The sequence below is a fragment of the Tursiops truncatus genome, chromosome 6 (assembly GCF_011762595.2).
Source record: "Tursiops truncatus isolate mTurTru1 chromosome 6, mTurTru1.mat.Y, whole genome shotgun sequence".
NCBI classification, from domain to species: Eukaryota; Metazoa; Chordata; class Mammalia; order Artiodactyla; family Delphinidae; genus Tursiops; species Tursiops truncatus.
Window position 1 is genome coordinate 78,079,922 of NC_047039.1, and position 18,190 is coordinate 78,098,111.

At 39.5% G+C, this 18,190-nt stretch overlaps 1 protein-coding gene and 1 non-coding gene across 2 annotated transcripts in view; one reads left to right on the forward strand and one right to left on the reverse strand.

The window, feature by feature from the left end:
* LOC109552404 (uncharacterized) overlaps positions 1 to 18,190 on the reverse strand; it is a 341,732-nt gene that overhangs the window by 305,837 nt on the left and 17,705 nt on the right. Inside the window, exon 3 of the mRNA XM_073806936.1 lies at positions 14,361 to 14,455. Coding sequence (XP_073663037.1) covers positions 14,439 to 14,455 — 17 coding nt within the window. The 3' untranslated portion in view covers positions 14,361 to 14,438. The remainder of the gene's footprint in view (positions 1 to 14,360; positions 14,456 to 18,190) is intronic.
* TRNAW-CCA (transfer RNA tryptophan (anticodon CCA)) lies at positions 15,245 to 15,317 on the forward strand. The gene has a single exon. It is a non-coding gene; the product is annotated as a tRNA-Trp (tRNA).

Consider the following 18,190-nt stretch of genomic DNA (forward strand, 5'->3'; position numbering starts at 1 on the left):
AGTAACCTTCACAAACTAATTATAAGTCAGACCACAGACATGTGCACAGATGCACATCCGCAGGTTGGCTGACTTGGGGAAGGATTTGATCTATAGACAAAAGGAAAATCTATGTTCTATTTGCCCATGTAATTAGATGGACTCAGTTATATCTGTGTGTGTGCATGCACATAAATGTCTATGTATATATGTATATATGCAGGTATACTCTGTGTATGTATACAGGGTACGCTCTCTAGCAACCGAACCAAATACTGTGGTATTTTTATGAATCAAACTGAAGTGAACTTTCAAATTTGTTATCTTGAAGGGTATAACAGAGAACCACAAATTTACAAAGACACCCACTGTGTAAACCCACCAAGTGGTAAACCAGGCCCAGATGTAAAACTGGGTTCCAGAAGTAAACCCTCAGATGTAAACCCCCCCAGTCGTAAACATGGGGCCCAGATGTAAACCTGGGTGGAAGCCATAACCTGCTCAGATGCCAGCCGAACCCCCCGATGCTGCGCGCAGGAGCAGAGAAGGCGAGCGCCCAACGCCCCACATGACTCACACCCGAGCCCGGACCTCAGGCAACTGCAACTGACCTTGAAGCCCCTGACAGGAGGCCACCCCTCAGGTGTCTCCAGGACCCGAGGAGAGGAGCCCCCGACAGGATGCCCGGCCTTCAGGCAACTCCATGACAGGATGGCTGACCGAGCCGTGCAGCTGACAGGGTCTTGGTGCTCTGGCCGGGTGTCAGGGCTATGCCTCTGAGGTGGGACAGCCGAGTTCAGGACATTGGTCCAACAGGGACCTCCTGGCTCCACATAACATAAAACGGCAAAAGGTCTCCCAGAGATCTCCAACTCAAAGCTAAGACCCAGGTCCACTCAAAGACCAGCAAGCTCCAGTGCTGGAAACCTTATGCCAAACAACTAGGAAGACAGGAACACAACCCCACCCATTAGCAGAGAGGCTCCATAAAATCATAATAAGGTCACAGACACCCCAAAACACAACACCGGATGCGGTCCTGCCCACCAAAAAGACAAGATCCAGCCTCATCCACCAGAACACAGACACTAGTCTCCTCCACAAGGAGGCCTACACAACCCACTGAAACAACCTTAGCCACTCGGGGCAGACAACAAAAACAATGGGAACTGCAAACCTGCAGCCTGCGAAAAGGAGACCCCAAACACAGTAAGTTAAGCAAAATGAGAAGACAGAGAATCACATAGCAGATGACGGAGCAAGGTAAACACCCACCAGACCAAACAAATGAAGAGGAAATAGGCAGTCTACCTGCAAAAGAATTCAGAGTACTGACAGTAAAGATGACCCAAAATCTCAGAAATAGAATGGAAAAAAAACAAGAAACATCTAACAAAGAACTAGAAGAACTAAAGAGCAAACAAACAATGATGAACAACACAATAAATAAATTAAAAACTCTCTAGAAGGAATCAATAGCAGAATAACTGAGGCAGAAGAATGGATAAGTGACCTGGAAGATACAATAGTGGAAATAACTACCAGAGAGCAGAAAGAAGAAAAAAGAATGAAAAGAATTCAGGATAGTCTCAGAGACCTCTGCGACAACATTAAATGCACCAACATTCGAATTATAGGGGTCCCAGAAGAACAAGAGAAAAAGAAAGGGAATGAGAAAATATTTGAAGAGATTATACTTGAAAACTTCCCTAATACAGGAAAGGAAATAGTCAATCAAGTCGAGGAAGCACAGAGAGTTCCATACAGGATAAATCCAAGGAGAAACACTCCAAGACACATATCAATCAAACTATCAAAAATTAAATACACACAAATAAATACTAAAAGCAGCAAGGGAAAAGCAACAAATAACATACAAGGAAATCCCCATAAGGTTAACAGCCCATCTTTCAGCAGAAACTCTGTAAGCCAGAAGGGAGTGGCAGGAAATATTTAAAGTGATGAAAGAGAAAAACCTACAACCAAGATTACTCTACCCAGCAAGGATCTCATTCAGATTCGACAGAGAAATTAAAAACTTTACAGACAAGCAAAGACTAAGAGTATTCAGCACCACCAAACCAGCTTTACAACAAGTACTAAAGCAACTTCTAGGCAGGAAACACAAGAGAAGGAAAAGACCTACAATAACAAACCCAAATCAATTAATAAAATGGTAAAAGGAACATACATATCAATAACTACCTTAAATGTAAATGGATTAAATGCTCCAACCAAAAGACACAGGCTTGCTGAATGGATACAAAAACAAGACCCATATATATGCTGTCTACCAGAGACCCACTTCAGACCTAGGGACACATACATACTGAAAGTGACAAGATGGAAAAAGATATTCCATGCAAATCAAAAGAAAGCTGGAGTAGCAATTCTCATATCACAAAATAGACTTTAAAATAAAGACTATTACAAGAGACAGAGAAGGACATTACATAATGATCAAGGGATCAATCCAAGAAGAAGATATAACAATTGTAAATATTTATGCACCCAACATAGGAGCACCTCAATACATAAGGCAAATACTAACAGCCATAAAAGAGGAAATCGACAGTAACACAATCATAGTAGGGGACTTTAACACCCCACTTTCACCAATGGACAGATCATCCAAAATGAAAATAAATAATGAAACACAAGCTTTAAATGACACATTAAACAAGATGGACTTAATTAATATTTATAGGACACTCCATCCAAAAACAACAGAATACACTTTCTTCTCAAGTGCTCATAGAACACGCTCCAGGATAGATCATGTCTTGGGTCACAGATCAAGCCTTGGTAAATTTAAGAAAATTGAAATTGTATCAAGTATCTCTTCTGACCACAACACTATGAAACTAGATATCAATTACAGGGAAAAATATGTAAAAAATACAAACAGATGGAGGCTAAACAATACATTACTAAATAACCAAGAGATCACTGAAGAAAACAAGAGGAAATCAAAAAATACCTAGAAACAAATGACAATGTAAACACAATGACCCAAAAACTATGGGATGCAGAAAAAGCAGTTCTAAAGGGAAGTTAACAGTGATACAATCTTACCTCAGGAAACAAGAAACAGCTCAAACAAACAACCTAACCTTACACCTAAAGCAATTAGAGAAAGAAGAACAAAAATTCCCCAGTTATCAGAAGGATAGAAATCATAAATGATGAATTGGGAGATAGGGATCGACATATATACACTAATATTTAAAAAATGGATAACTAATAAGAACCTCCTGTATAAAAAAATAAATTAAATTCAAAAATTAAAAAAAAAATAGAAATGAAAAAGGAGAAGTAACAAGTCACACTGCAGAAATACAAAGGATCATGAGAGATTACGACAAGCAACTTTATGCCAATAAAATGGACAACCTGGAAGAAATGGAAAAATTCTTAGAAAAGCACAACCTTCTGAGACTGAAACAGGAAGAAATAGAAAATAAGAACAGACCAATCACAAGCACCGAAATTGAAACTGTGATTAAAAATCTTCCAACAAACAAAAGCCCAGGACCAGATGGCTTCACAGGTGAAGTCTATCAAACATTTAGAGAAGAGCTAACACCTATCCTTCTCAAACTCTTCCAAAATATAGCAGAGGGAGGAACACTCCCAAACTCATTCTTTGAGGCCACCATCGCCCTGATACCAAAACCAGACAAACATGTCACAAAGAAAGAAAACTACAGGCCAATATCACTGATGAACACAGATGCAAAATCCTCAACAAAATACTAGCAAACAGAATCCAACAGCACAATAAAAGGATCATACACCATGAACAAGTGGGGTTTATCCCAGGAATGCAAGGATTCTTCAATATATGCAAATCAATCAATGTGATTAACCATGTAAACAAATTGAAGGAGAAAAACCATATGATCGTCTGAACAGATGCAGAAAAAGCTTTTGACAAAATTCAACACCCATTTAAGATAAAAACTCTCCAGAAAGTAGGCATAGAGAGAACTTACCTCAGCATAATAAAGGCCATATATGACAAACCCACAGCCAACATCATTCTCAGTGGTGAAAAACTGAAACCATTTCCTCTAAGATCGGGAATAAGACAAGGTTGTCTACTCTCACCACTATTATTCAACATAGTTTTGGAAGCTTTAGCCACAGCAATCAGAGAAGAAAAAGAAATAAAAGGAATCTAAATCAGAAAAGAAGATGTAAAGCTGTCACTGTTCGCAGATGACATGATACAACACATAGAGACTCCTAAAGATGCTATACCAGAAAACTACTAGAGCTAATCAATGAATTTGGTAAAGTAGCAGGATACAAAATTAATGCACAGAAATCTCTTGCATTCCTATACATTAATGATGAAAAATCTGAAAGTGAAATCAAGAAAACACTCCCATTTACCACTGCAACAAAAAGAATAAAATACCTAGGAATAAACCTACCGAAGGAGACAAAAGACCTGTATGCAGAAAACTGTAAGACACTGATGAAAGAAATTAAAGATGATACAAACAGATGGAGAGATATACCATACTCTTGGATTGGAAGAATCAACATTGTGAAAATGACTATACCACCCAAAGCCACATACAGATGCAATGCAATCTCTATCAAACTACTAATGGCATATTTCACAGAACTAGAAAAAATTTCACAATCTATATGGAAACACAAAAGACCCCAAATAGCCAAAGCAATCTTGAGAAAGAAAAACAGAGCTGGAGGAATCCTGCTCCTGGACTTCAGACTATACTACAAAGCTACAGTAATCAAGACAGTATGGTACTGGCACAAAAACAGAAATACAGATCAATGGAACAGGATAGAAAGCCCAGAGATAAACCCACACACATATGGTCACCTTATTTTTATAAAGGAGGCAAGAATATACCATGGAGAAAAGACAGCCTCTCCAATAAGTAGTGCTGGGAAAACTGGACAGGCATGTAAAAGAATGAAACTAGAACACTCCCTAACACCATACACTAAAATAAACTCAAAATGGATTAAAGACCTAAATGTAAGGCCAGACACTATAAAACTCTTAGAGAAAAACAAGGCAGAACACTCGATGACATAAATCACAGCAAGATCCTTTTTGACCCACCTCTTAGAGAAATGGAAATAAAAACAAAAATAAACAAATGGGACCTAATGAAACTTCAAAGCTTTTGCACAGCAAAGGAAACCATAAACAAGACAAAAAGACAACCCACAATATGGGAGAAAATATTTGCAAATGAAGCAACTGACAAAGGATTAATCTCCAGAATTTACAAGGAACTCATGCAGCTCAATATGACAAAAACAAACAGCCCAATCCAAAAATGGGCAGAAGAACTAGACATATCTCTAAAGAAGATATACAGATTGCCAATAAACACATGAAAGGATGCTCAACATCACTAATCATTAGAGAAATACAGATCAAAACTACAATGAGGTATCACCTCATACCGGTGAGAATGGCCATCATCAAAAAATCTAGAGACAATAAATGCTAGAGAGTGTGTGGAGAAAAGGGAATCCTCTTGCACTGTTTGTGGGAATGTAAATTGATACAGCCACTATGGAGAACTGTATGGAGGTTCCTTAAAAAACTAAAAGTAGAACTACCATATGACCCAACAATTCCACTACTGGGCATATACCCTGAGAAATCCATAATTGAAAAAGAGTCACGTACCACAATGTTCATTGCAGCTCTATTTACAATAGCCAGGATATGGAAGTAACCTAAGTGTCATCGACAGATGAATGGATAAAGAAGATGTGGCACATATATACGATGAAATATTACCCAGCCATAAAAAGAAACGAAACTGAGCTATTTGTAGTGAGGTGGATGGACCCAGGGTCTGTCATACAGAGTGAAGTAAGTCAGAAAGAGGAAAAACAAATACCGTATGGTAACACATATATATGGAATCTAAAAAAGAAAAAAAATGGTTCTGAAGAACCTAGGGGCAGGACAGGAATAAAGACGAAGACGTAGAGAATGGACTTGAGGACATGGAGAGGGGGAAGGGTAAGCTGGGATGAAGAAATTGGCATGGACATATATACACTACCAAATGTAAAATAGCTAGCTAATGGGAAGCAGCGGCATAGCACAGGGAGATCAGCTCAGTGCTTTGTGACCACCTAGAGGGGTGGGTTAGGGAGGGTGGGAGGGAGACGCAAGAGGGAGGAGCTATGGGGATATATGTATATGTATAGCTGATTTACTTTGTTATAAAGCAGAAACTAACACACCATTGTAAAGCAGTTATACTCCATAAAGATGTTAAAAAAAAAAAAAGACACCCCTTGTGAAGAGGGTAGTCAATCTGTTCTAACGTTTCTGGTTATCAAAATAACTCTTTAGATGAAGAAAAATAAATGATAATTTGCACATTTTCAAGTTCTTTTTCTGATTATTATGCAAATTTGAGAAACCATGACACTACCTTTTCCTTGTTCTGAGAGGTATTATTCATATATTCTGTTGTGAAGGAGGGGAGGGAACATACACCCAGCCATGATTTTGAACATAATGGCAAAAAGGCCATCAGTAAGATCACTTTATCAACATCCAATGACACCTGATCAGAAAGGCTTTCCCTGGGCACCTTGTGTAAAAGTGCACCTCTCCCAAACCTCATTCTTTCAATTTGCTTTTCATCCATTTCCTTCCTTTGGATGTAAGTTCCTTTCAGGCTGGGACTTCCTCGAGTTTGTTTACTGCGTGCGGTACTCCTACAACAGTATGTGACTCACAGCAGGACTCAGGAAATGCTTGCTGCATAAATGAATCTGTCATTTCTGGCTCTAAACTTGGTTTGGTTGATTTCGCTGGGTAAGTAAATACCTAAGTCCTTTGTTAGTCTTCCTTTCCCAAATTTAGGCCTTAGCCAAAACAGAGGAGGACTATAGACAAGGACAAACACACACACCTACCTATATATATATGTATTGTACAGAGAGAGAGAAAGGGAGAGATCCATGTATCTGTGTATATAATCCCTAAAGAAAACAGAATCAAGCTAAAGAAGGTCTTTTTCCCATTATCCACTGAAAAAGGAACCATACCCAGGGTGGCACTTGCACTCCCTCAAAATTCATCCTTGCAAAGTCTCATGAGGAAACTTGGCTTCCCCACTGCAGCATCCCCGGCCAGCACAATCTTGTAAGGCTTCTGCAAGTCGTAGGATTTATGGTTACCATCCACCATGTCCGTCTAGGGAAAGAAAGCCACAGTGGATGACAAAGGTAGTGCCAGCCTTCTTCCTAGTAAGTTATATGGCACAAAAATGAAGTATTCATGAATAAAAGTGCCCCCAAAGCCACCTGCCTGTGGTGAAAGGGCCGAGATGGGCTTTCTTGAGGAGCTACTAACAACGTGGCCTTCACTAGCAGACCCCTCGGGCTTCTAATCCAGGATAGAAGCCACACCTTCTGAGCCACCTTCATCCCTTATATCAGGAACCTGTTTTTTTATTAAAAAGTCAGCCATTATAAAGCAAAGTCTTTCGTTACACATATACATCATTAAGTAAAAAGAAGAAAAATATGCACCTGAATCTACGTCAACGCTGTTATGGAACAAAGTGGCCTCAAAAGGAAACCTGTGAGAGTTTTCCCTAACTTAGTAGAGAAAAATATTCTCCTGTGTTTCACATGTATGACCTTTAAAACAATGCCCATGACAGATAAAGGTCAAATAGGGTGATATATGTATTTCTACTGAAGATCAGGCCTAGGAGAGCAGTGATTTCGGGGCTCACATCTGTGTCTGAAGTATCACCCCCAAAGCTCTCCTGCAAGCTCTGCAACCTTCAGAATCTCCTCTGCTGCTTGTACTCCACCTCCGAGTCATACTCGGAATCTTTCAGGGTAGACAAGCTGTTCTCGGGCAGGCTGTCAACATCACAATTCATCCTCCGCATGGGATCACAAAGGGCCAGCGAGCTGCAGTCCTCACCCGTGTAGGGAGAGTGGGATGACCGGGTGACAAAGGAGAGGACCGCTACCTAAGGGCTGGCGATACTCAAGATGACACAGCAGTGGAATCAGACAGCAATAGAATCAAGAAGACCGATAATCTCATTCTTCCCAAGAGCCACAATGTATTCCACGATTAAGCATCAGGGAAAATAAAATCCTCAGAGCAATATCGTTCATTCTATGCAACAATCAATTAAGATAAAAACATTTAAATCAAACGTTTAATAAATGAAGCTATCTTCTAAAAATCACCATCTTTATTTCCTGATACAAAAAGAATTAGAATGCCCAGGATGCAAATGCAATCTCAAGTTGTATTAAGAAAATGTATACAGAATATGTGAACCTTTCTACTCTAATGTGGTCAGACCATATTCTGAACAGCATATCCATTTCTGGATAATATCTCTACTGAAAAGGGATGCCAAGGGCTTCCCTGGTGGCTCAGTGGTTAAGAATCTGCCTGCCAATGCAGGGGACATGGGTTCAAACCCCGGTTCGGGAAGATTCCACATGCCACAAAGCAACTAAGCCCGTTCACCACAACTACTGAGCCTGCGCTTTGGAGCCCACAAGCCACAACTACTGAAGCCCATGTGCCTAGAGCCCATCCTCTGCAATAAGAGAAGCCACTGCAATGAGAAGCCTGCACACTGCAACAAAGAGTAGCCCCCCGCTCGCTGCAACTAGAGAAAGCCCACGTGCAGCAACGAAGACCCAAAACAGCCATAAATAAATAAATATTTTTTTTTAAAAAAGGGATGCCAAGAACCTGGATGAGAAAGGCAACTGATGACGTGAGACTTAAAACATTCAGGTCAGTGCACTCGGCTTAAGCTGTAATGGTTTCTCTCTTCAAATACTTGAAGAACTGACACAGGAAGAATACATTCTCTCAGGTTGCACAAGACAAAATAAAGGCCAACTGAATTTTTCTGGGAGTCACATACCTAATCAACATGGTGAGAAATGACAGGTAATTAGAAATGTGTCACCCTGTGGCCATCATCAAAAAATCTACAAACAATACATGCTGGAGAGGGTGTGGAGGAAAGGGAACCCTCTTGCACTGTTGGTGGGAATGTAAATTGATATAGCCACTATGGAGAACAGTATGGAGGTTCCTAAAAAACTAAAAATAGAACTACCATACGACCCAGCAATCCCACTACTGGGCATATACCCTGAGAAAACCATAATTCAAAAAGAGACATGTACCACAATGTTCATTGCAGCACTATTTACAATAGCCAGGACATGGAAGCAACCTAAGTGTCCATCAACAGATGAATGGATAAAGAAGATGTGGCAGGAATAAAGACGCAGAAGTAGAGAATGGACTTGAGGACACGGGGAGGGGAAAGGGGAAGCTGGGATGAAGTGAGAGAGTAGCACTGACTTATATACACTACCAAATGTAAAATAGATAGCTAGTGGGAAGCAGCTGCATAGCACAGGGAGATCAGCTCGGTGCTTTGTGACCACCTAGAGGGGTGATAGGGAGGGTGGGAGGGAGACGCATGAGGGAGGGGATATGGGGATATATGTATACATATAGCTGATTCACTTTGTTATACAGCAGAAACTAACACAAAATTGTAAAGCAATTATACTCCAATAAAGATGTTAAAAAAGAAAAAACAAGGGCTTCTCTGGTGGCACAGTGGTTAAGAGTCCGCCTGCCAATGCAGGGGACGCGGGTTTGAGCCCTGGTCCAGAAAGATCCCTCGTGCCACAGAGCAACTAAGCCCGTGTGCCACAGCTACTGAGCCTGCGCTCTACAGCCTGTGAGCCACCACTGCTGAGCCTGTGTACCAGAGCTACTGAAGCCCAAGCACCTACAGCCCGTGCTCCGCAACAAGAGAAGCCACCGCAATGAGAAGCCCACACACTGCAATGAAGAGTGGTCCCTGCTTGCCACCACTAGAGAAAGCCTGTGTGTAGCAACAAAGACCCAACCTAGCCAAAAATAAATAAGTAAATAAATTTATGAAAAAAAATAATAAAATAAAAGTAAACTATTCTTATCTGCCCAAAGAGTATTTTCATTACAATATGTAAAGATATAAAATAAGTTATATTTTTGCTAGAGTTCTTAGAAAAACGACGAAACTAAAACAAATATACAAGATAAAATCCAGTAAGGCCACAAAAGCAATAAAATTAAATTTACAAAATGATTTTAAGTTTTTTTTAAAAATTGTTATTGAAGTATAGTTGATATATATTATATAAATGACAGGTATGCAATATAGTGATTCACAATTTTTAAAGGTTATACTCCATTTATAGTTATTGTAAAATACTGGCGATATTCTCCATGTTGTACAATATATCCTTATAGCTTATTTTATGCATAATAGTTTGTACCTTTTAATCTCCTATCCCTATATTGCCCCTCCCCACTTCCTTCTCCCCACTGGTAACCACTAGTTTGTTCTTTATATCTGTGAGTCTGCTTCTTTTTGTTATACCCACTAGTTTGTTGTATTTTTTGGATTCTACATATAAGTGATATCATATAGTATTTGTCTTTCTCTGTATGACTTATTTCACTTAGCATAATGCCCTCCAAATCCATCCATGTTGCCGCAAATAGCACAATTTTATTCGTTTTTATGGCTGAGTAGTATTCCATTGTATGTATAGACCACATCTTCTTTATCCTTCCTTCTTTGATGGACACTTAGGTTGTTTCCATATCTTGGCAATTGTAAGTAATGCTGCTGTGAACACTGGGTGCATGTACCTTTTCGAATTAGTGTTTTTGTTTTTTTCTGATATATACCCAGGAGTGGAATTGCTGGGTCATATGGTAGTTTTAGTTTTTGAGAAACCTCCATACAGTTTTCCAGAATGGCTGCACCAATTTACATTCCCACCAACAATGTATGAGGGTTCCCTTTTCTCTACATCCTCACCAACATTTGTTATTTGTGGTCTTTTTGATGACAGCCATTCTGACAGGTGATATCTCATTGTGGTTTTGATTTGCATTTCCCTGATGATTACCAATGTTGAGCATCTTTTCATGGGCCTGTTGACCGTCTACATTTCCTCTTTGGAAAAATGTCTATTCAGTTCTTCTGCCCATTTTTTACTCAGGTTGTTTGTTTTTTTGATGTTGAGTTATATGAGCTGTTTATGTATGTTGGATATTAACCCTTTATGAGTCATACTATTTGCAAATATTTTCTCCCATTCAGTAAGTTGTCTTTTCGTTTTGTTTATGGTTTCCTTTGCTGTGCAAAAGGTTTTAAGTTTAATTGTTTCTTAAAAACAAAAAGGAAGGAAGAAAATAATCATTGGAGGCTTGCAGTTCAATACGGTGGACAGAATACATGAATTTGTCTTCTTTCCCTTTTGAGACCTCATTAATATGAAATTCCAAAGGAAATAAGCCAATAAAAGTTAAAAGACATGGTGTAGGAAGGGGAAGCTGGGGCGAAGTGAGAGAGTAGCATGGACATATATACACTACGGAATGTAAAATAGTTAGCTAGTGGGAAGCAGCAGCACAGCACAGGGAGATCAGCTCAATGCTTTGTGACCACCTAGAGGGGTGGGATAGGGAGGATGGGAGGGAGGCTCAAAAGGGAGGGGATATGGGGACATGTGTATACATATGGCTGATTCACTCTGGTGTACAACAGAAACTAACACAGTACTGTGAAGCAATTATACTCCAATAAAGATCTATTTTTAAAAAATTAAAAGAATGGAAGAGGGGCCCATCAGCAGTAAAGTGATTTAAACACATTGCTGGAAAAAGGAAACTGGATGGTAATGTGCTGACAAAGAGAAGAGAGTTGGGGAAAAGGAGGTCCAGAAGATGTGTGTTGAAGGTCCTACTGTAGAACAAAGAAGAGACAACTGGTCATGCAGAACCCCAGAGAGTGAGAAGGGGGGCTGAAAATAGAGATTAAAATTGTATACTAAGGCACACTGCCTCTCAAGCCCATAGCTGCTCTTACTCTAGGAAAGAAGAGCAGATAAGCCAGAGCTGATTCCAAATGCAACAAGACAGGGTTTGTCTTTTTAAAAATAACTGGATGATTCCCAAAAGGAAAGCTAAGGCTTCTCTCTAAACATCCATAACCCATGCACCTAGTAATCGGGGTCCCCTGTCTGACAGCCAGCTTCACACACAGAGCTCCAAGGAAGACCATCTCTCAGAGGAGATGCCTTGAGGTAAACAGATCTACTTGCTACATCAGCTACCTAAAATGATCTGAAATTCCAAGATGACATCTGGGTAGCAAGTTTAAAAAGCAATCAGTCCAATAAGAATAGAAATTTCCTGGACTCCAAAATTAGTACTTTCAAGGAGAAAAAAACAAATTCCATGCACTGCAAAGAATAAGTAAGTTGCAAGGTATCAGTGATATCATGAAGATGGCAGTTTCTTTTTACAAGAAACGAAAAACTCAACCAGAGAATCCAAGAGAAATAAGCAATTTTACAAGAAAGTCATGAACCAAACACAAAACCAATTAAGAGGTAGCAAAACTTGGAACTGGCAGTACATAAAGGGAATTCATCTGACCACAAAGCTGGGAACCTTCTCTTTTGAGTGGCATAGGAATAATGACTGGAGAGAAAGAAATGAGTTTCTCAGAACCAGTGGCATAAGGTGTTGACAATTATACTAAATTGGTAAACTTCTGTATAGTTCTTTACAGCCTTTAACATGCTCTCCCATAAATCATCTCCTACTCTCTTACAGGATAACCCTAAGAGGCAGGCAGGAAGTCTGGTATAAATGTGAAAGCACCACCCGTGTAAAGACAGAAAGACAACCCATTGCTTATTAGCTGAGTGACTTTGAACAAGTTATTAAACCTGGAACTCATTGTTCCCATCCATAAAAGTGGGGAATTTGCACTTTCCTCAGAGAAAGTTTGAGAATTGAATTTTTTTTAATTATGAAAAAGAGCTTCATAAACTACAAAATCAATAAAATGTTAGTTATTAGGGTTAGACAGGACAGTTTATTATTAATCCCCATTTACAGATGAGAAGCTAATGATCAAAATGAGGAAGTCAATTGTCCCATGTATTACAGGCAGAAATTGGCAGGTCTTGATAAGGACTCAGGTCTCGTCACTACTGACTCTCACTGTTCAGGGCCTGTTTGGTCTTCATCATATGCTATATCAGGGCAAGAAACTCTGTCTCCTTTTGCAAACATTCTCTTAGTCTAAAGATTTGGGATGACATGGAAATAAGTAGAGACAGTGGCTAGGAGAATCTGTGACTCTAGCATAAAGCAAAGGATTGGTCCATTCAAATTCTGTAATAAAAGCTTAGTATGTATGGTCTAATGACCTGTGGAAAGGTTGACATTGATAATAATTTTCTAAAAAGGATATGGGGAGAATTCTTAATAATTCCAGAGATTTAAATAGCAATAACCCACAAAATGCAGTTAACTGTCAATCTCATTCAGTACAAATACTGGAAGAAGCATTAAAGGTTATCATATGAACAATCAGAGAAGCAAAGTGGTGTGCCCAAATTGCACAATGCCACTTTCATGGGTGATCATTTTTTAAGCACCCGTTTTCATTTTAGCTAAGATAATTCCATTAGTTATGGAGACCATCCACATGCAGGAGGTGAATCCAGGACTGTGCTGGAGACAACGTGTACCAGCAGGTGAGAGGCTATTTATTTTAAGCATCTCTTCCCAAACTCTGTATTCAGTGATGTTGACTTGGGAGCGTGAAATCGGTAACGGCAGGAGTATTTATACCATGGAAATCGTCAAGTGCTACAAATCCCTCCTTCCCTTCCTCCCCTCTCCAGAGCCTGTTGTTATTAAACATCTACCAGCACAGCAGAGTGAAACAGACCCTACTCATTTTAGAAACCAAATAGAGCAAAGGCCAAAACCAATCACACCTTTGCTTTCACTTCAGCAGGTTCTCTCCTACTTCTTGCTCATCAGGGATCCTCTAGATCTGGAACTCTCCACAGAGAAGAGAAATATTCATTTCATTTAATAAACATTCACTGAATACATGTACCTTGTAGTAAGCTGGGTGTAGGGCTGCATGACAAGGAAAGACCATTTCCCTACTGTCATAAGCAGACCCGGGACTTGAGGGCCCTTGGTTGGTAAAGACCAAGGAAAGAAAACTGAGGTTTGATGGACAAGTGTTCAGGGGATCAGAAATATTTATTAGATCTATGCAAAAGATAAGCTGCCCTTAGAAACAGAAACAGAAATGAGGTGCCTTAAAAAAAAATTTTTTTTTTGCCAAGGAGTCCAATCTGATTCTGAAATCTGATCCATCTGCTGCTTCAATATGATTCCATATATTTTTAGTTGCTAATAATTTAGACACACTGAGATACTGACGGTATCCCTCAAAGTCCAGCTGCCACATACCTACCTTTCTGAGTTTCTTTATTGTCACTGTAGATGTCCCACTTCTGTTTCACGCTGAAGTCTGAGGTCACTGAGGGCTTCCTCAGCTTTGCATTTTTCCTGAAAGAAAAAAAAAAAGAAAGATTTTGTTCACTTAAATAGGTTCTTCAATGTGGGTGAGAAACATTTTGCGTCAAAAAGGCTGATCCCAAGTCTCCTACAGAGATGGTGAGAAGAGATAAGGGGAGTAACCAAACTTTAGATGCCCAGTACTTCCATAATGGAAACCTACAAGAGTGAAAGAATTGAGGAATCTCGCAACCTACTTATACACGTCACCTGGGGTGACACCTGTATGACCACTACTCAATTGTGATAAGAGGGCTGTAACACATCAATTAACTAGCTAATTAATTACTGTTGTGTTTAATTAAAAGCTACTGGCACAGCCAAGGGCCCCAGTGCTTGCCTGAATCCTATCATGTCATCAGGACTCAGGAAGTCCTGGTGGGTTTACTGTTTTTCCAAGCGCTTACACCTTATCTAAATTCAAATCACATCACCTGCAAATTTCTATGCACGTGCTGCCCCTTATGCTGGTATTTCTCATATGTGTCACCCCTGGTGCAGAGAATGGCAGAAGGGCACCCCAGGAGGTCAGGGGCTGAAGCTCTCATGAGTCCAGATAACTTGGAATTTTTTTTCTCTTAACACATTATGGAAATTTATATCCTATGTGCAGTATTCAAATAAAGTTTTAAGTTTATAACTACTGGAATTGAGTGTAACAAGGCCTAAATAAATGGAGAATATACCAGGTTTGTTCATTATTTATTATTAAGATGCCAATTCTTCCCCAATTGATCTTTAGATGCAATTGAAGTCCAAGCAAACCCCCAGCAGGGGACTTCCCTGGTGGTCCAGTGGGTAGGACTCCAAGCTCCCAATGCAGGGGGCCCAGGTTCGATCCCTGGCCAGGGAACTAGATTCCACATGCATGCCGCAACTAAGACCTGGCACAGCCTAAATAAATAAATAATAAATAAATAAATATTAAAAAGAAAGAAACCCAGCAGGCTTTGTTTTTTAGTTTTGGGGGTTGTTTTTTTTTGGGATATTTTTAGAAACTGACAACGTGATTCTATGGAAATTAGAGGACTTAAAATAGCCAGGACAACTTCGAGAAATAAAAAAGTTGAAGAACTAACACTACCTGATTTTAAGACTTATCATAAAGCAATGGTCATCAAGACAATGTAACACTGGCATAAAGATAGACAACTCGATCAATGTAACAGAGCAGAGAGCTCAGAAATAAACCCAACACGAATACAGGAAACTGATTTTGGACAAAGTGCAAAAGCAATCCAGCAGAGATAGTCTTTTCAACAAATGGGCTGAAACAATTAGATATGCACGTGCAAAAAAATGAACTTTGATCCATACCTTGCAAAATGGATCCTAAATGTGAAACTTAAAACAATAAAACTTAATAGAAGAAACATAGGAGAAAATCTTTGCAAACTTGGGGTAGGCAAAGATTTCTTAAACACCAAAAGCATGATTTGTGAAAGAAAAAATGGACAAATTGGACTTCATCAAAATAAAACATTTCTACTCTTCAAAGACACTGTCAAATTAGTTCCGCTCATTTTATTCACAAGAAAATTCTGGTTTGGAGAACCATTTCTATGGCCACTCTACTCTCCTATCTCATTTCCTTCAAACGTCCCATCTTCTAAACCCTCTTATGTTCTCACTGTCCTCAAATATTTTGCACAGCACCCAACACATAATACATAAATTTTCAACAGAGGAGACAAATATATTATCTTGGTTGACTTCACATCATCCCATCCCTTAACTACTTTTTTTTTCAATTTTTGAGACTGAAGAGCTGGGAAACAGCTTTATCCCTCCCTAGTCAAAGTATATATATATATATATATATATATATATATATATATATATATATATATATTTTTTTTTTTTTTTTTTTTTTTTTTTTTGCGGTACGCGGGCCTCTCACTGTTGTGGCCTCTCCCGTTGCAGAGCACAGGCTCCGAACGCGCAGGCTCAGCGGCCGTGGCTCACGGGCCCAGCCGCTCCGCAGCATGTGGGATCTTCCCAGACCGGGGCATGAACCCGTGTCCCCTGCATCAGCAGGCGGACTCTCAACCACTGCACCACCAGGGAAGCCCCTCAAAGTATATTTTAATATCAGTCTCTGATCAAAACCAAAACTCTTTGCATTTCCTATCTAGAAATCAAACCCTGCACATCAGTCAAGTCTCTCCCAAAAGTCATCTGTTCCATGAGGCCTGCCTGCCTGCCCTGATTCAACAAGAAATCCCTTCCCCTGCCACATTTTATCTGAAGCTCTGTGTACTGAGTTTTCTGTGGATGTTTATCTTCCCAGTTACCCTATCAGTCTCCATACCCCCTGCAGCACCCAGAGATCTGACCAGCAACAGATCCTGCATTAATGAATAAATGAGGTCGGAGCCCAGGGAAGGACACAGTGGGAGGTGAAGTGAAGAAGGCGGCGTTTTGTACTGGATCTGAGGCAGGTGAAGGACTCTGCTGCAGGGAGGGTAAAGAACACAGTGGTGAGGAAGGAGCAGGGGACCCTTGCCGGGCACAGGGTCAGGAAGGAGACAAACGATGGGAAATCTGATTGACAAGCTGAAAAGGGTCAATCCCCTTCTGAACACAGTGAGAAAGGAGAGATTCTAGAAAGCACAACACATTGCATCTGAAATCTACAGGCAAGAGCATACGCTCCACTTCAACCTGCTGGTTGCCTTCTCCTTCCTTTATTTTTCCTTCTTCTCCTTTTACATTGTTTCGAATGGGGGAGGTGCCCAATATTTCCTATATAAACTACACTAAGAAAGCTGAAAAGACTAAAAAATTATCAGCTGGAGAAACTGTCTGTCCTGCAGGGATCTGTAACTAATATTTCTGATATGCAGAGATCCCTTCGTTTTCTTCCACCTCAGATTTGTGTTTTTATGGGTCGAGGTTACTGAAATCGGAACTCTGGCTGAATGGCGAAAACAATGTTGTGAATCCTAAATATATTTCAATAACAAACTAGGATGCATTTTTAACAAAAGAATATTTATGTTTAAGTTTATAAACATTATTATATGTATGTAAGTCCCCACAAATTAAGTCACGTGATTATGTAGATGAAAATGGACTTAAAATCCTGCGTAACATAGATTACCCACCACCAGCTTCTACAGAAGGTAAGGACTTGCCTGTCTTTCTAAATCTCCCAATGACGTCTTAATGTACCATAGAATCATGAGTACCAGTAAAGAGCTCATTTCCTCTCCTAAAATTAGAATATTCTGGGATATAAGTACATTCTATCTGTTCACTCAGCAGCAAATGTATTTCTTGAATTCATATTTAATATATATTGAACACCTACTACTAACTATTGCATGATTGGCATTTAACTATATTATTATTGATATTGTGGAAGAATAACTGTTGGGTGCATACGCTATAGCCGAATTTTCTTCAACAGTTAAATCTTGACCTTACACTTGAGTATATATGATACTGGCAAGAAAATCTGTTGGAGATTGTGTACAACCTGCTCTGGCCTTCTTAAAAGTCTTTCTCAAAGGTTACAAGAGTTTGCTCTGAAAAATCATGTAATTAAATGAGAATTTCTTTTCTATGATGTCTTTGAACTATCTTAAAACTATCTGTACACATGTAGAGTTTGTTTAGTTACTATACAAAAAACATTTCACAAAAAGAAGTCTTTGATCTACTTTTAACTGAAAAATCATTGATTTTTACCTACCTACCCTGCTACCTAACCTTCAAACACAA